Here is a 19,687-nt window from a genome sequence, read left to right on the forward strand (position 1 = left end):
TGAATTCTTAAGGAGGACTTCTTATAATTTATTCATTTATTCTTTATTCTAAAATAGATGATTAAGATTGACTAAAAACCAGTGTTAACTTTCTAAAGACATCTGGATATGGTAGCATCTGCCTGAAATTCTAGTCTGGAGGATTAGCCTGGCTACCTAGTGGAGCCCTGTCTAAAAACAATACAAAAATAAACCTAAACATTAAATGTGTAAGCAACAGTCTTCATTTTAAAAAGAGAAATAAGCCTAGGAACAAAGGTCTGTAGTGGTTGCTTCTGCGTGGGCCAGCCACCCAAAGAGCGCCTTTAACATGTGTGAGGAGCAGCTGCAAAGTCCTTAGTTATTCAGAGATCGGAAGTCAAGGCAGTACACTTTCTGTTCACTGCAGACTTTATTACTGACTTTTGCTTTTTAAAATTTTCATTCTATGATTTGAGTTTTATTACGAATAAATTGAAAAGAAAAGTTGAAACAAGAATTAAACCTGAGCAATTGAATTGGTACAGATTTTTTCTTTGTGAGACTTCACTCATTTCTCTTGGTTTTGTGTTGACATTTAAGAGTCGATGTTAGACTTGTGCATGTTCACAGGAGGACTGAGCGAGGTTAAGGAGTTGGCCTTTATGCAGGAGGGAATGGCTAGTGGGTCTAGTTTCTGGAGTGGGGAAGATGTTCAAAAGAACTGATGTCATTAGTTTGGAAATGTCAAGGGAAGGCACAGGGAAAAGGAAGGAGTTAAATAAAAAGGTAAGTGTTGAGATTGGCACATCACCTGCATTGACGAGTACCCATCCTGACAATGCTAGTCATCTCAGGAGTAATGGTAGTTTAGCAGGCTGAGTTCTAGTCACTTACAAGCATTTTATTCTGTGTAGATTGTAGTTTTGATCCTTACTTATTAGTGTTTTATCAGTAGTGGAAATTGCTCCTAATTACTGCTTGTATTTATTTTTCAGTAAGAAAGGTATTTGTTTGTTTCATATTAAATTTTTTTACAGAGCCCAGATGTGGTATGCCACATGCCATTAATCCCAGCATTTAGGAAGCAAACACAGGTGGATGTCTGAGTTTAAGGCCAGTTGGTCTGTGTAGCACAGTTCCAGGATTACACAGGGCCATACAGTGAGCTCTCAACAACAACAACTACAAAAATAAAATTCTTATAGAGAAGAGACTTGCCTCGTAGTGAAGCTTTTTGAAATCCAGTGAAGTAAATTCGGGAAATGAAGAGAGAAAAATGAAGTTTTGGAGTAGTTATTATTGACCTTAATCCCCAAGCCAGAAGCCAATCCCGAATGTTAGAACAGAGAGCTTACATTGACAGAAAAACCAAAACTGGTATCAGTGACTAAGTGCCAAGGATATTATTATCTGTACATTGGGAAGGATGTGATTTGGGGCAGGAGGGTGGGGTGGAAACAGTTGATCACGTGTGTTCACTAAGTTGATGGACTTCTTCGTTAAAGGTGCCACTCCACTCCTCCTGTACCCTAAAGCACTACACATGCTTTCTCTCTTAGTCCTTGCTTAAGTGGTTCCATAGTTCACAGCATCACAAATGGTACATTTGAAGAACTTAATGATTCAAGTTTTAATAATTTGTATTGTCAAAATTAAGTTATGAATCATTGAAAGTGTTAAGTATATATTATCAACAGATTTAAATGCTGAAGTCAAATTTATTGTTGTTCAGCTTAGTTAAAAACAAAAGAGATGATGCACACCTCTTTCTCCTTGTTAATTTTGGATTTTCATGAAGAAAATAATTTCAATTTTGCTCTACAAAAGGCTAAAACGATGACTCCTAGAGGAACATAGCATTTTAGTGGATGGCATCTTTGTCATGACATTACTATAAAATAACTGACTCAGATTTTGTTTTTTAAAAATGGACATCATACACCAGAATTTAAGGTTAACTTGGCATAAAGGACCAAGCATTATAATTACAATCTGCATTTCTAATTTTTATTTTATTTTATTTTATTTTTCTGAATATTTCATTGTAACCATCTCTATTAGTGTTTCTTATACCACAAGCTGAAATGGGCATTATTTGAGGCTGACTGAACATGATTGAAGGTGCAGCAGGAATAAAACTTCCTCTCAGTGTAGATGGTCTTTACCCCATCCATGGTTGCAAACCCTGAAGAAGTAAAGCTGGATCTAAGTAAAGCACTTGATAGCTCTGGACATCCTTGAAAGCTGTAACACGAACAGTTCTGTTACATATGGTGCTGCAGAGATCACTCAGTAGGTAATGTGCTTGCCCCATAAGCATGAGTACCTGTGTTTTGATCCCCAGTACCCAGGTAAAAAAGTAAGGCCTGGTGGTATACGCCTGTAATCCCAGGACTAGAGGGATGGAGATAGGATCCCTGGGGCTTGCTGGCCAAGCAGTGTAGCTAAATCAGTAAGTTGTAGGCTCAGTAAGAAATACTGTCTCTAGTGAGTACTTGGGAGGCAGAGGTGGGTGGATTTCTGTGAGTTCAAGGCCAGCCTGGTCTACATAGTGAGTTTCAGGCAGCCAGAATTTCTTAATAGAGACCTTGTCTTAAAAAGACCGAAATAAATAAGGAGAGAGAGATATAGGGAGGGAAGGGGGAGGAGGGAGGGAGGGAGGCAGGGAAAGACAGATTGAGAAAGATACCCGATATTGACCCCAAGTGTATACATGTGCAAGCACGCCTGTAGTACCCATGCATAGACAAGCATGCGTATGTTCCACATGTATACAAATAATAAACAATCTGTCTTTCTCTGAAGAGTGAAGTTCTGCAAAATCAGGCTCTGAAAATAGGAATATGGCATTCAGAAGCTTCTGCAGTCTTGAATTCTGTACCACCAATAACCAGTAACAGTTCTAATAAAACACCAGGCAAACAGGGCCACCCAGTGTCAGTTCTGAGTCTTAAGATTTAGGACACACTTGGGATACAATTGTTGAAATTAATAAAAATATCTAGGATATAGTCTTTTTTATTATTGCCTCATCCCTGTAAAAGTAAATGTGGAGGAAGCATTTCATGTCTTTACTCATACCTAAAGCATTACTATGGAGTTTATTATGGAAAACCTAGTAGTTGAAGCCATTAGCCAGCCTGTAGTTGTCCTTTTCTGTAGATTTTTTATTTTAGACCATTTATTTGTTTGTTTGTTTAGTGAATATTTATGTGTGTTTGAGTGCATGCATGCCATGGTGCATTTACAGGAGTCGGTTCTCCTATCGTTCTTTTCTTTTCCATGTTCATGGACAGTGAACTCAGGTCATCAAGCGCAGCAGCAAGTGCCTCTTGGGCCCCTCAGTTTCATTCTTAATGTTATTATATATTGATAATGCCCTTTTAGTGAGAAAACTTTCTTCTGATGGTGTTGGCTAATTTTTATATCCACTTGACATAAGCTGTAGTCATCTGGGAAGAAGGAATCTTTGCTTCTATAGGACTGATTTTTAGGTAAGTCTTTAGGGCATTTTCTTGATTGATGTGGCAGGGTTTGGCTAAGAAAGTCATAGAGAGCAAGCCAGTAAGCAGCACTCTTCCATGGCCTCTGCATCAGCTCCTGCCTTTAGGTTGGTTCCTACTTGGTTTGAGCACCTGCCCTGATTTCCCTCAGTGCTGACCTGTGATGTGGAACTGTAAGCTGAAATAAACTCGTTGCACTCCAAGATGCTTTTATCATGGTCATGGTGTTTTATCACAGCAATAGAAACCCTGAGATAGGTGTTGATAACATTAGTGAAAAATACGGTGGACTTAAGTGACTTTAACATTGTACTGACTTTATCCCTCAGTGATGAATGCATTAACTGATTCACACTACAGAAATGTTTCATAGAGATAAACTGTATTTTCTAGTCCCATGCTTTGTCATTGGTTCTTCATGTAATAACATAGATCTATATACATTCTATGTTTCTTCTGTATTATTAGTAAGTGTTAAGCTTTTCTCCCATGTGAGAGGGAAGTAGATGATGGAATATAGCTCACCCTTTAAAATTCACTCGTATATGGGCTGAGGGCAAGGCTCAGAGTTAGGAGCACTTGCTGCTTTTGCAGGTGATCAGGTTCTGTTTCTGGTACCTATATGACATTTCATAATTATCTGTAACAAGTTCCAGGGGACCAGATACATTCATGGTATACATGTACATACATGCAGAGAAACAGGCACATAAAATAAAGATAAGTGTATTTAAAAATTAGTTTGCATAGCTTTAGCGTATATGGATTATCTCACCTTTTTGTTAGGATTATTGTATATTTCACATCGTGTACATGTTAATTCAGACATAATCATTTCAAGGTAGTAGATAGAATAAAGGAGATTTGTAGTTAGGCAAATTTGTGAGCTGTGTGTGGGAGCTGGGAACAGACCTGAGTTCTCTACCAAGATTAGCAAATGCTTATGATCTAGGCAAACTTCATTTGAGTGAGGTTTGGTTATATTTTGTACTGCTTATTAATAGGGTTCTTTTGAATATTGAAACAGTTTACACAAAACAGTGCAATGCTTGGAATATAGCTTGTACTCAGCAAACATTTTTGTGTGTGTGGCAGAACTCTGATTCAAAGACCACTCTATTCCCATCCTTAGTTATGGAGAAAAATGAAGCCAAAACTTAGCTGTAGGTTCAGACGTGGAATAGTAAACATACATACCTGTGTCTACTCAGGCAAGCAGATTCTCTTAATTCAAGGCTTTTCCTTAGTTGGTAAATGTTTCATGTGGTCGTACTCTTTTCTGCTTTTATCATGGTAGTGGTGATGGTGATGATAGATTGGCAGGAAGCTTTTAATCTGAATTCCTCCTCGAGTCAGACTTGCACTGGAGAGTACAGGCTGCTGCTGCACTGGAGGCTGTGTCAGCACTTCCGCTCACACCTGCTTGCTCCTTCCTAGAGCACAGGAAGGAAAATGTTCTCCTAGCTAAGCTGTAGTACTTAGATCTGGCAAGTTCATGTTTACTCTAAAAACGTGCCATTTCTCCCTGTCTAAACGCAGCATACAGAGTTGCTTGCTTTATCCTCTTGTCATGTGTCAACTGTATGAGTTTTCTTTCATGACAGTTTGTAAATTAATACAAAGTTAATCTGGTTATTATGCAGTTAATTCTCTTTTGTCGTTCTTAAAACAATCATTATATTATAGTTTTGATAAAAATACAGCAACAAAAATGAATATTTTCCTTTCCTTGGCTTGTTTTCTGGTAGAAGGAGGAAGTATTTCTAGAATTGAGATTTATTCCCATCGTCTGCAGTCATTTACGTCACAGCCCTGTTCCTGGGATGCTAGAGGATATGCATAGTAGGAGTATGAAAGAGGTCATATGGCTTTATAGAGGTCATTATGTCCTTTTATGTTCTGCAAATTCAAGAATTGGAATTCGTGGGTTTGATGTTGCAAAATGCCTGACTTCTATTAAGTTTTAAACCATCTTATAAAAATTTAGATTGCATATCCAAACTTGTTTATACTAGGCAATGAGCTTTGAAAAGTTCTATGCTGTGTTTCTTTTCCTAGTTGTTATATTCCAGTGAGATTAAGTTCTATGCTGTAGTTCTTTTCATGGCTGTTATATTCCAGTGAGATTAAGAAACCTATAGTGTGTGTGTGTGTGTGTGTGTGTGTGTGTGTGTGTGTGTGTGTGTGTTTGTGTGTTTAGTTTCACAAATAAATGATGTTTAAATGCTGGCATGTCATTAGTACTTGTGAAGAAATGTATAAAGAATTAAAATGTGAAAAAAGTATGCTCTGTAAAATATGTCAGGCATGTATTCAAGTTGTAGGGCCTTGCCAAGGAGCAAATTCCATGTTATTAGTTGTTGAGTATCTAAATCAATCACATGTGTGATATATGACTAAGCTGAATATTTTTGTTTATTCATTTGTTTCTCCCATTAATATTTATTGAATTTCAAGTGTAGAACTGTACACTCTGAGTCACATAAGATTTCTTCCTTCTTGGACTTGATATATATAAATCATAATCTAATACCAAGTAATTGATAGTACAGAGTACTAAAGTCCCAAGTAGATTTCAAGCTATCTTAAAGAAATGGCAGATTTTTGGTCATAGATCTGCTTTATAAACAGTTGGGTTTTTTGTTTGTTGTTTGTTTGTGTGTTTCTCATGTATGTGTTCCGGTTGCCTAGTACAGTAATTGTGATTTTTAAATTAAACTTTGGTTACCATGGTAGGAAAAGGAAGCAGAGGGTACATGCCAAAAAGAGCATTGTATGGCCGTGCTTTAAAGTAATTAAAATTTAAAATTTTAGAAAAGGTTATTGGCTGAACTTTGTAGTTCTTAAACTAAACTATGAAAGGATTCCTTTTGTATTAGTTACTTTTCCTGTTGCTGTGATAAAACACCCTTAACCAAAGCAACTTAAGGGAGAGCGGGCTGACTCTGGCTCACACTTGGTTATGGTCTGTCATGAAAGGGAAGTCCTAGTGCTCAGGTGCATTCTTAATGTGGGAACAGTGTTGAATTCTTGCTGCCCAGCAACTCTTCTCTTTTTCATTCTGTTTAGGACCCAGCCTAGAAAGTCAGTGTACCTCCCAACTTGAGGGTGGACCTTCCAGCTCAGTTAACCTAATCAAGGAACTAGGTACAGGCATGGCCAAAGGCTGCTTTCCTGGGTGATTCGAGGTCCTATTAATTTGACAGTATAAACTGTCACACTTTCCAATTGCTAGTGGAATCTTTGATTTTTTTTCAAGGGATCTCGTGATTATGGCCTAGTAGTTTATACATGTACTCGTGCATGCGTGTGTGTGTGTGTGTGTGTGTGTGTGTGTGTGTGTGTGTGTGTGTGTGTCTGTCTGTATGTGTGTCTGTGTCTGTTTGCACATGCATACAGAGGTCAGGTCAACCTCTGATGTCGTTCCTCAGGCACTGCCCACTTTGTTTTTTGAGACAGTGTTTCTCACTGGTCTGGGGCTCATGAATTAGGCTAGATTGGTTGGCCAGTGAACCCCAGGGGTCTTCCTGTCTCCTTTGCTTTGATTAGAAGCATTAGTCATGTCTGACTTTTTTTACATGGGTTCTGGGGATTGATCGCAGGTCTTCAAGCTATGTGGCAAACACTTTACTGGTTGAACTGTCTCTTCAGCCCACTTATCTTATTTCTTAATAAGAGAGAAGAATCTTCTGTTTATATATAAGCACAAGTAGAAACGATTCTTTGACACCTTACAGTTCGGTTTCCTGTAGGCTCCTAGAGCAGGTCCCCTTCCCCACTGGTTGAGTAGTGGTATAAGGAGGTGTGTTAAAATAAATTAACTGACTTAAGATGAATGTTAATATTGTGTGAAATAGTTTCCAGTAGAATCATTAAGACAGACATCACACATTTTACAGTAGTATGCTCTATCAGTTTCCATATCTCATTCTGCTCTACTTTAAGATCATACGTGCCATTGTTACCAGGGTTCCTTGGCTCTTTCTTGTGTGCTAGCTGAGAAAATTTGAAATGGGTTTATAGAAGATCTTAGCAAGCCAAGTTTATTACAGTAGACGTGCACTCTAAGTTGACAGGGGAGGGCTGACCAAGAGGGCTGGCCCACAGGTCTCTCAGGCGAGGAGGTCGGTTTTTAAATCTTTTCCCGTGTCCACTAGTTATGTCCCCTTCCTTCTCCCCTTTGAGCCGTAGCTTTATAAAACAACTTGAGGTTTTGTTTTTAATCTTTTCTCAGTGTATGCACCCAGTGCCAGCTTGTTTGTGATCTAGTGTCCTGGTGACAGGATCCCATGACCATTTGTCAGCTCTGAGATCCCGTAGCCATAGAGCTAAGATTAAACCATGAAGCCTTACCCAGACTCCTTCATCCACTGCTCTCACATGACTTCTGCCCATGGTGTGACATCCGGGAATGAACTTAAATGACACTGGCCAGATGAAGCTGTGGGGAAGTTCCTATCAGATTGACAGATCTTATCTTTTGCATTAACTGTCACCTTTTCACAGACAGTGGCTTTAAAGTGGTGACTAGGTGGTGATGTTCCTGGGCAGCTAGCTGAAGCAAATTTGACTGTTCTCTGAAGCACTATAAATTCTACCAGAGGCACAAAGAATTCCTATAGACAAAGGTCCAAGAGAAAATTCCAAAGGGACAGTGATGCTTCAACAGACAGGTGAATTGAAAAAAAAAAAAAAAGATTAAGAACCAGGTATTCGTCTCCTTTGCACTCCAAAAAGAAACAGAAGAATGGGGAAGAGTCTGTTTAATATAAAAAGACAATGGCTTTTTTTTTGATCTGTAAAGGTATGCTTGTTATTATATATGCAAAGCTCAGAGGATATCAGTCAGGTTAAATAAAAAGAATTTCACACTCAGACCCAGCATATAGTAACTGCAGAACAATCAGCCTAAAGAAAATATTTAAAATACAACCGGAGAGCAAAAATAATTTACCTAAAAAGAATTAGGTATTTCACTGCATTGGGAGTAGAAGTAGTGTACTCCTGATGATGGTAACTTTAGTGCTGAGAAAAACAAGACAAAATGGAGACCTGGTGTGGCGGTAGGAAAGTGGACATGTAATGATTCTGTCCATATTTGCTCCTACTAGTAGTTTTGACAGCTGGCAGACCCCTCATGTGACTGTTGCCTACCACATCAGAGGTGCCAAAGGGGGAGTCTTTATGCTGGGTTACCTGAGCCAAAGGATGATAGTACCTGCATAGACTGTAGTATCTTTGGAAAGCACTGCTTATTATAGTGTACCTGCTGGTCTAGCTTTGCAGCATTTGATGTTTAATTAAAAAGTGTCAGTATACACACTATAAGCCATAGTTTCTTTTGTCAGAAAATTTCACAGCATTGTAACATTGTTGTATCATGCAAAAATGTCAGCTATTACCCCTTGTGTTAAGAGGACAGCTAACTATTTTGGAAATTAGCTTAAACTTCAACTTTGTTAGTTACCTTGGAAGTCCGGAGAGAGGTAGAGGAAGGTTTTGATTTTTCCCTGATCTGTGCCTACAAGGCAGCAAGATCCCACCACCTACAACTCAAAGGCGGTTTTGTATATGATCGACGTATTTATTCCCAGAATTCCGAAACACCCCTAGCTACGAGGTCTGTGTAGAAAAAAGCAAAGGAAATAGTGGAAATAGGGCACAACACAGGACTCCAAATACTTGCTTACTTACAGTGTCCCTTCCTTTTGTCTCCCAGATTACCTACTGGTAGATCTTTGTCCACAGTAACAGAGGGTCTGTAAAATTTGAGAAGCTGTTTTCACTAATCGACCAGTAGTATCTGGAGCTAAACAAACTCAGATCTAATATGTGCTGAGACCACACTGGAAGGCTCGCTGATTTTGAGCTCTATACCTTCATAGGAGAAATTTCTTGATCAATAAAAGGCAAACAGAATGATGAAGTTTAAAGTTACATGTGAGAAATACTTTAATGAAGTCAGATGGTTGTGTTGAGAAAGTAAGTTAGATAATATCATGGTTAGACTTTGATTTTATATCAGCCAGAGAGGCCATAGCAAGTAGAGCTTTCAAGGGAGGAGATTTTAACTGGAGTAAAGAAAGATCTTTGTATGTTTAAATTGATTGAAGAAATGCAGTGTATTGCTTGGATTGTAAGAACTGACTGTGTGGATAGTAAGATCACCTGCTGTGTGGATAGTGCTATAAAAGTATTTGACCTGTATTAACTTAGTATTTACGATGCTCTTCAAAGTATATTATTCACATACTGTACTCAAGACTTAGTTAAGAGAACTTGATGATCTAATGACCCAGCTTCCCATTTTGCTCTGCAGTTGGTAGCTGTTGTCATCTTGGACCAAGCACTTAAATCTCTAGGGCCAGTTCTAGGGTCAGTTCTAAAGCTGGTAAACACAGAAGACACATGAGACCCTCCAGAGTTCCACTTGAGAAGTGTAGTGGTCTTTATGTGCCATTTCCACTTCTGACTACCCGAACAGCAGTTTCAGACTAAAGACTGAGAATCCTTTATACTCTTAGAAATTACTGAGGACGAGGCCACTTAAAACTCTTGTGGGTGTATGTGTGTTTTGTCTGTTCTATTCAATATTAAACTTAGTAAATAAAACACACTTGCCTATTAGAGTTCCGACACCACTGTGAATTATTGTCAGTGTGCACTGAGAGGGAATGAAGAGGCAGTGGGGTTCTTGGTGTTCTCAAGTGTGGTCAGATGTAGAAGTTTCTGCCAGCCTTCCTTTTTGTGGTCAAAGGCCTCAGATGGACATCCCTGTGAAATGTGAGCTCAGAATGAAGAAGCTTTTCAGTGTGCCCTTTACATATGTTAGGTCCTCGTCCTCAGGGTTTTTTTGTTTTTGTTCCTGATACTTGAAATTTCAGCACACACACACCCTTCTTTTTGAGACAAAGTCTCACAGTGTAGTTCAGCCTGGCCTACAAGTAAGTAGTCTTTCTTTTGCCTCCTCTGAAGTGCCAGGATCACAGACACGTGGTGTCACTATGTTCCACTTTAACTTTTAATATTATTAGCTATTACATAACTTCCAGTTATCACTTTTAAGAAAGCTTTTAAAATGAACTGCCTCATTATGATTTCAGTATCTTGCTTGCCAAAATTCTTTAGAAGAAAAGTATTTCAGATGTTGCATATTCTGAGATTTTGCTTTATTTCTGTAGCCATTATTGATTGATCATCCTAATTTAAAAAACTGAAATCCAAAATTTCCCAGAACCCAAAATTATTCACTCTCATGTTGGCACACAGAAAGTTTCTGATTTGGGAGCAGTTGGATTTCTTGAGATTTTGGAGTAAGGGATGTTGAACATACAGCATAGTAAGTACTCAGTGTGTGTGAAAATATCTGTCAACATTGTATATGCACAGGCTCTTATTTAATCTTTAATGCTTCTGTGAGACACAGGTACAGTCATTCAGAATCCTCTTGTGCAGATGAGACAGCTGGGATTTAAAGGCATTGAGTGATTTGCCCAATTTTATAGGTAGGTGCTGGTCCAGCTTGTCTGTGTAGCTACTCACTACGAATCCAGGCCTCTCTCTTATCCACCAAGCTTTATAGGTAGGTGCTGGTCCAGCTTGTCTGTGTAGCTACTCACTACGAATCCAGGCCTCTCTCTTATCCACCAAGCTTTATAGCCTGAACGTTATATAGCTTTGTATTTCCCCATCCATTGGTTTTGATATCATCCAGCAATGGTCTATTTTTTTTTTAATATTCTTTGTTACCATTTCTTATTTTTGCCCTCAACGTAAAACAATTGTGCTGGAACTGGAATGGCTTATCTTTGACCACAATATTGTGTAACTTTTATAGCCTTGGGAGTGGAACTCAGAAGGGCAAATAAGTTGGCAGTAGATGGTCAGTGCTTAGGAATTTTGAACCTTATTTTTTTCACCTGTGATGCAGCATGTATGTCAAAGGTTTACTCTGACAGTAACATTATACTTTATATATACAGCATCCAACAAGCACCTGGCATAATGTAAGATTCAGTAGGAGACAGTTGTTATTTTTCAGTTGTTTGGGGAATTAGAAGAAGACAGAAGATGAGGAAGCTGGATACCCTCTTTGTGTTAGAATCTAGACTTTGATTTTCATTATTTTGCTTTAGAAATAATTTCAGATGTCAAAGTACTTTTAATTAAATGTAAATACAGTGCTTACTTAAATTCATATGCAGCTTTAAAAGTACTTTGTAACAACTAAGCAAGGGTGTATTAGTTACTTTTCTGATTGCTTTGATAAAACATCATGACCAAGGCAAGTTTCAGAAGAAAGTGTTTATTTGGATTTAGGGTTCCAGAGGGCTAGTCCATTATGGTAGGGAATTGTGGCAACAGAAACAGCTAAGAGCTCACATCTCAAACCACAAGCAGGAAGCAGAGCAAACCAAAGGTCCAGCCCTAGTGACATACTTCTTCCAGCAAGGCCACAGTTCCCAAGCCTCCCCAGATAGTGCCACCAACTGGCAAACAAGCATTCAGATGCCAAAGACTATGGGGGACATCTCATTCAAACCATCACTGAGGGCAGTAGGAATGCATGCATGAGTTTTGGGGTGTGCACAATATGGTGAGGCGATGTTGCCAATTACCAAGACCATTGAGTCTTAGCTTCTTGCCTGCTAACATTTTATTTTCTGTATCCTGAGTATCTTAGTTGGTAGAGTAGGAAATAGGAAAGTGTTTTCTGTATCATAGCTCCTTAATTGATAGTGTAGGAATTCGATAGTGTTTTCTTTTTTATTTCTTCCCTTTTCTTATTTTGAATTAGTGCTTGGATCTTGTCTAAGCAAGAAGAATAATTTGAAATGAAGGAAATGGACCTAGAAGTTTGAAGATCTGTATACCAATCCTTTGAACAAATGTGAAAACTAGTGGGTTTGGAGGGCTGTGACCACCCTTATTGTCTTCTTAGTTTCGTGAGTGTCTGAGGTTAGTGGTAAAATCCTTTGGCAGCCTCCACTGTGATGAGGAATTCAAGCTGTGACCAACCCACGATGCTAAGTGATGCTACTGCTTACTTTTAGGGTGACTGTACAACACATTGTACTGAAACTGAGGGTACCTCCAAGTTGGAGAGCACTTACAATTTCTGCCTTGTTAGGTTGATATAGAAGTACTGCTTTGTAACCTAAAAAATCTGAAAAATGTCTTGTGTGAAAAAATAGAGATTATTACAATTAGGATCTATTTTAATGATTAAGATGCTGTTTCTTTATTTCTGCACAGATAGAGATCTCTATAAGAGAATCACAGTATTTCTTACCACGTAGAGCTCACAGTCTCTGTTAGAAAAAACATTTAGAAAATAATTTAAATTTAATATGCGTTAGAATTATAGCTAATGTTCTAAGTGGCTTTGGTTGGGAGAATTTTTATGGTGATGGTGGTTTGGCCACCACAGTGTTGATAGGTAAGAGGGACCAGACCAGAAGGAAATGCAGATAACCTGGTTTCTACCCATAGTTGTATTGCCTTTCCAAATCTTTCTTATTTATAATGCTGCAAGTCAAACTAATAAGAAAAACTCTTTTCTTCCTAATTTTAAGTTATTGTCAGTAGCTACTACACTGTTTATTTTAGGTGCAGGGCTTTATGCCTTTGGTCAGTATTCTGTCCCCAGTGCTGGCTCATAACATTTACATCTCTCTTTTTCAAGTACATACTCTATGAAAACACTCTTGTGAAGGGCAGTTAGACAGTGTCGTCCTTATTGTGTCCGTGAACCCTTCTTGCCAAGAGTTTGGAGGAGGGAAAAGTGATTGTTTCTGAAACTCTGTCTGTGAATAGAAATTGTTTGGCATATTCATCTAAGACTATCTGCCTTGATGAATATGCCAGGGAGAGCAAGGAGAGCAATCCAGACAGAAGTTCTTAAAAATGAGTAGATAAGTAAGGGGGGCAACATGGATTTAGTAGAGTTGTAACTACAGACTTAACAAATGAGGACTCAGGAAGTGATGTAAGAGGGGCAGGCAGTAGTCATAGAGAACATGATTCTTGGTTTTAAAAAGCAAATTATAGGAAAAGATTTTTCCCTTTCTGTTTTAAAACCAATAGTTACCATATTAAAATGATAGCTAAGTTGGGAACCTCGTTAAGGAAACATTCATTTCTGGTTCTCTGCAAATACTGTTTTCCATACTGCAGTGATAGATTTATTTTGAAGTTCAAAACGTTCCTACAAAATGATTGTGTGGCAGAGTGGAGAGAACATCTAAAAGGCTTTGAATCCATAATGGTTACTTCCCAGTCTTCTTGTGGTGATGGTGCTGAGCAAGGCTTTCTGTAAAGATGCTGAGCTGTTTTTGAAGCTGAGCAGTCTGGGTCTCACTAGTCCTGTAGTCACTGGCTCTTTAGAGAGAGGCTTCAAGTGCTTCACCTAGGGCTGTTGCTTTTATGACTCTCTCATATTCTCTACCAAAATGTACCTGCTGGGGACACTGACAGTGAACGCAGGGCTAACTCTTCCATTCCAGCAGTGTGCATTTGTAGAAGTCTGTCATTTTGTCTGTTGAATTGGGAAAATCTGGGTTTTAATCCTGTTCCCTGATGAGATTTTATCTGATGTTATTGTAGGGAAGTCCTCATTCATGAGGGTATGGAATCCAAGGCCAACACCTTCCTCAGCACTTAGCAGCAGACTCATAGTAAGAGAAAAGCAAATAGAGAAGTTTGTATTGTCTTCAGTTTTACGTACAAGCACACAGTTAAAAGTTAAACATGTAAGTGTTCGTAATTTGCCACCAAGATTTGACATTTCAGGTTCTTGCAGTGAATCGACCGTTGGAAAAGAGTGATTGAGACACGTGGTAGACATGACTAGTGATGCTACTAAATTAAGTTCAGGTACATGACCTGTCCACTTTGTTAAGCAGGACTAGAGATCTGAGATTGACTGTGGAGTTAGCATACATATATGTGTGTGTGTGTGTGTGTGTGTGTGTGTGTGTGTGTGTGTATTTGTATGTATATATATTTAAATTGAGGTGCTTTAACATAACATTGAAAGCACAGATAAGTCCTGAACAACATGTACACTTACATACCTAGCACATCAGTCAAAATACAGACTCACTCCAGACAAAAATTAAAAAAAAAAATTCTTTTTTTTTTTGGGTTTTTCGAGACAGGGTTTCTCTGTGTAGCTTTGCGCCTTTTCCTGGATCTCGCTCTGTAGACCAGGCTGGCCTCGAACTCACAAAGATCCACCTGCCTCTGCCTCCCGAGTGCTGGGATTAAAGGTGTGCGCCACCACCGCCCGGCTTTTTTAAAGTGTATATTTTAAGTGTATGTGTGTATCTGTATGTGGAATAGTGCTCATGAGTACAGTATCTGAAGAGGCCAGAAGAGGATGTTGGATCCCCTGGAGGTGGAGTTACAGGCCGTTGTGAACTGCCCACTGTGGGTGTTGGGAACCAAACTCTGGTCCTCTGGAAGAGCAACAAGTGCTTTTATCCTCACAGAGTTATCTTTCTAGCCCAGAAAATTCTTTTAAGCACCATATCAGTCCATCTCTACTACACTTAGAAAACTTCTGTACTGTTTCATATCATTGTAAATAGTTTGAAATTTAAAAAAAAATGGGTCAGTGGAATTTTGCAATATTTCTTTTTTGTCTTTTGTGTATGTGTATGCGTGCTTGTATGGTGTATGTGCCCATGTGTGTGCAGGTTCACATTCCTGTGTTTGCACAGAGGCCAAGGGAGACCTTTGAATGTCTTGTCCTACTATTTTCCACCGTATTTCCCTGAGATGGGCTCTCTTACCCAATTTGGAGTTAAGCTGGTAGTGAGCAAACCCAAGCAGTTTCCTTGTCTCTGTCCCGCTCCGTCCATGAACTTGGTAAGTTGGTTAGATTAGTTGCCCTGCAAGCCCCAGGAACTCATTTGTCTTGTCCTCCCCACTGTGGGATTGCAAGTGTGCACCATCACATCCAAGTTTTTTTACATGTGTTCTAAGGAAACTGAGGTCTCATACTTCCATGACAAGGAGTATACCAACTGGACTGTCTTCCCAGCTCCCAACTTCTATTAATATTTGCTTTCATTTGTGGGGAAAAGTTAAACATGTAAATGTTTGTAATTTGCCCCCAAGATACTGACATTTCAGGTTTTTGCAGTGAGTCAACGGTTAGAAAAGAGTGATTGAGACACGTGGTAGACATGACTAGTGATGCTACTAAATGAAGTTCAGGTGCATGACCTGTCCGCTTTGTTAAGCAGGACTAGGAATCTGAGATTGACTGTGGAGTTAGCAAATACTTTGAGCACCAATTTGGATGCATAGGTACATCCTGTACAGCAAGGGTTATTCTAGTGCTGCTATGTATTTAGTACGGTAGGGAAAGGCAAGACAAGGGGAGGAGGGTGTGGTGTAGGGGCTTGTTACTGGTTTTAGTGGGCTAATGAGAGTGTGCATTTGTGTGCAGGGCTCCATGCCATGCAGAGGCCAGAACTGGATGCTGAGTGTCTTCCTGTATTGCTCTCCAACTTCTAATCTTCTCAGTAAACCTAGAGCTTATGATTTCCTCTGGACTGGCAGGCTAACAAATGCCTGGAATCTGCTTGTTGCTCCCCTGCTCAGCATTGTGGTTATAGGCTTGCTCTGATATGCTAGGGTTTTACATTAGTGCTGGAGATTCGATCTCAGATCCTCATGCTTGTAAAGCAAGCATTTTACCCACTGAGCCATATTATCAGCCTACCTGTAGCCCTTTGATAGCCATTTGTGGACATGTACATGACCTCCCCCGCCCCAAACAAATGAACTCAGTTGACATGCATGTGTCAACATGACAATGCTTTACCTTCTTGTTTCAGCTCCACACCATAAATAAGTGTCCTTTTCATGGTCTGTACTGAAATATATTTCTTATTTTTGTGACTTTTGTTGATTGTGTTGTTTAAAATGACCCCAGTCATACAACCAAATCACCCTCTAATGTTTGAGAAAGATTGTGAAGCTACCTTATAGAGAAAATAATGCATGTTAGATAAGTCTCATTCAGATAGGTTTTATAATAGTTGGGCATGAGTTCAATGTTGAGTCCATTATGTGCATTAAATAAGGTGTTTTTAATCAGAAGTGGAGTTCTGGTAGATAAATAGTGTTGTGATCCAGAGGCTGATGGGAACCATTTACCCCAGGAGCAGTGGCTTAGGATATACTAATTCACTGACTAAAGCGACTAAACCAAACATGATGACCACAAAGAGAATTAACTATATTTAATTAACAGTGGTGACCTACAGGGACTTTAGGAGTGTTTTATTATCCCTACTCTGCCTGAAACTGTTGTTTCAGGCATGTTTAATATTTCCTTTTAGCCTTGTAATGTGAAATCTTACTTTACTGTGGGTTCTATTCAAAAAATGTTAAATGACATTGCTTGATGCATGCAGAAACATGTAATAGATTTTGTTGTTTTATAATTTATTCTTGGTAGTACTTGGGATTAGGTAAAGAAACAGTTGTAAATACTTCCCTAAAGTCTGAAGTGGATGCTTGTTTTAAAGTTAATAATCTGTGAACACTGCATTGATTCTGGTGTTAGAGAAGGCAACATCCGTGTTCGAGCATACTCCTGTCAGGGTTTTACCATGTGCTTTTTGTAGACTAAGGAGGTGTGGTTTTACAAGTTCACATCTGGACTGAGCCTCAGTTGTCTAATGTATAGTTAGGAACATTTCTGGTTTGAAAGTTGTAAGGTTTTGCCAGTATAATTTACATTCTCATCATGCCCAGTTGTCAAGGAAATAGTGCAGCATTTGATAATTGTGCAGTATAAAAACATATTAACTATCAGATTTCATTTTTCTGAACTCCAGTTAAACCTCATTAGATACTGATAAAAACATAAGTACTGTATTTGATATATATAGACATTATATACTTCTGCTGGTATGACATAGGAGAACATTTTAAAATGTTAAACTTGAAATTTTCAATTTAAACACAATAAAATACTGTTCATTGATGTTTATATTTTATGAGTGTTCTGATACATACAAAGCTTTCTCTAAAATGTTGAGAATTAGTTTGTAAAACAAAAATGCATTTTTAGAAGCTTAATTTTAACCTTTTCTATATGAAAATTTCAAAGTTCAGGTTCTAGGTTTTTTTAATGTATATAATGTGAAATTATTTTAGGTAAACTTGAACTTGATCAACTATCAGCAAAGAATGTGCTGCATAATGATCACACCAAAAATGTAATATAAAATATTAGAGCCTGTGCTAAGTAGCAAAAGAAAGCATACTTAATGTGTAAAATTTGAGAAATAGGTTTAAAGCATCTGTAATGCTATTGCTTAAGATGCAAGTGTTTTGAAATAACACCATGTAGTCCTTATGCAATCTGGAAATTATACTGCAGTATGTACTTTTCATGTACGTTTTCTCGCAGCATAATATATACAAACATACATACAAACACCCAGTCCTCAACATACTTTTCAAATGGCTCATGTCTTGGACATAAATTCTAGCTTGAGGACTATTTGCCTCTCATTCTCTCTCCCTCTCCCCTGCCTTCCTCTCGGCGTCCGTGAGCATCTTCCATGTCATTTTTCCTTTCCTGTTTCAGGATTACTTCCTTAGGATAGATTGCCAGAAGTGGAGTTACTGGGTCAAATTAAGCTTCTAAAAATGGACCTCAGAACTTTCTGCTTTTGTACTTTTAATTACAATTTTTAAATTTGTTGTTCAGCTGATTTATATTCATTGTGGAAGATAGAAATCACAGTGATTGTGCTTCTTATCTGAAGGCAAGAGTTTGTGATCAGAGAAGCTTGGGGAATTGCCAGGTTAATACAGCTTTTTGAAGGGGATTTACTTCAACATTTCATAAACCCAGCTGGGCACTTGATGGGTGGTTTTGTTTTGTTTTGTTTTGTTTGTGTGGATATGTTTAATATTTAGTGAATGGTTTATACAGGCTATGGTTTCTGAATTAATGGTTTCAGATTTAAAATTGTTTTATTGGCTAAGTTATATCATACTGATCAAAACTACTAAGCTTTTAGAGGTATATGAAAAAGATTGATAAAGGTCTTTAGTATGAGTTTTTAAAAGTGTTACAACTTATTAATTTAAAACTTTACTAAAATGTATGTGAATGCTTTCCACAGTCTTTAATTGTACTTAGATGATAGACATGTGACTCAAAAGTGGACGACAACATAGATTGTACAAATCTTATTTATCCCCCATTTCCTCCTGCAGAATGTGAAAACCTTTGCATCTTCTGATAGTCTAGCCAAGGTCCAAGAAGTAGCAAGCTGGCTTTTGGAAATGAATCAGGAACTGCTCTCTGTGGGCAGCAAAAGACGACGAACTGGAGGCTCTCTGAGAGGGAATGCTTCCTCAAGCCAGGTAGATGAGGAACAGATGAATCGCGTGGTAGAGGAGGAACAGCAGCAGCAACAGAGACATCCAGAGGCGGAGCACACTGCACGGAATGGTGAACTTGTGGGGGCAGACCCTAGACCTGGAGACCAGAATGATTCCCAGCAGGGGCAAGTGGAAGAGAACAATAACCGCTTCCTTTCAGTAGATGAGGACTCTTCGGGCAACCAAGAGGAGCAAGAGGAAGATGAAGAACATGCTGGGGAACAGGAGGAGGAGGAGGAGGAGGAGGAGGAGGAGGAGGAGGAGGAGATGGACCAGGAGAGTGATGATTTTGATCAGTCTGATGACAGTAGCAGAGAAGATGAACAGACGCACAATAGCAATGTCACAAACTGTAGTAGTATCGTGGAGCTGCCCATTCACCAGCTCTCTTCCCCATTCTATACAAAGACAACAAAAGTGAGTATCTTCAGTAGCCTTTCATCTCACACACTGTAGTGCTGTTTCGGTGTCATGAAATCATTCTTAGAGTCTTTGTAATATTGCTAGCTAGCTATCTTCACATGTATAACAACTTTATTAAGTAAGTTTTAGTTTATTAAAGGCATCAGACAGTGTTATAAGTTGGAGTGCTGGTAAGAGTGCAACCTGATTGCAAAATGAGGGGAAAAAAATTGGTCTTGCTTACCACAAAAAATTACCAGCTTCAGATTTGCTGCTGAAGTGGTTTGTGTGAGTGTGCAGGGCTGTCGTGAAACATAATGTGTATAAATCAAATAATGGAGAATCTTTTTATTTGCAAAATAGCTAATGTATTCACAGGTGTATTTTCATCAGAGTTACTC

General features: G+C 38.7%; 1 protein-coding gene across 6 annotated transcripts in view; it reads left to right on the top strand.

The window, feature by feature from the left end:
- Positions 1-19,687, top strand: part of Fbxw7 (F-box and WD repeat domain containing 7) — a 178,461-nt gene that overhangs the window by 72,854 nt on the left and 85,920 nt on the right. For all 6 annotated transcript variants that reach the window (XM_052732307.1, XM_052732311.1, XM_052732306.1 and 3 more), the window contains one exon: positions 18,717-19,301. In XM_052732307.1, the coding sequence (XP_052588267.1) occupies positions 18,717-19,301 (585 nt within the window). Of the gene's footprint in view, positions 1-18,716; positions 19,302-19,687 lie in introns of those variants that run through there.

Source organism: Peromyscus californicus, unplaced genomic scaffold (genome assembly GCF_007827085.1).
Source record: "Peromyscus californicus insignis strain IS unplaced genomic scaffold, ASM782708v3 Scaffold_9__1_contigs__length_137607984, whole genome shotgun sequence".
Lineage (NCBI taxonomy): Eukaryota > Metazoa > Chordata > Mammalia > Rodentia > Cricetidae > Peromyscus > Peromyscus californicus.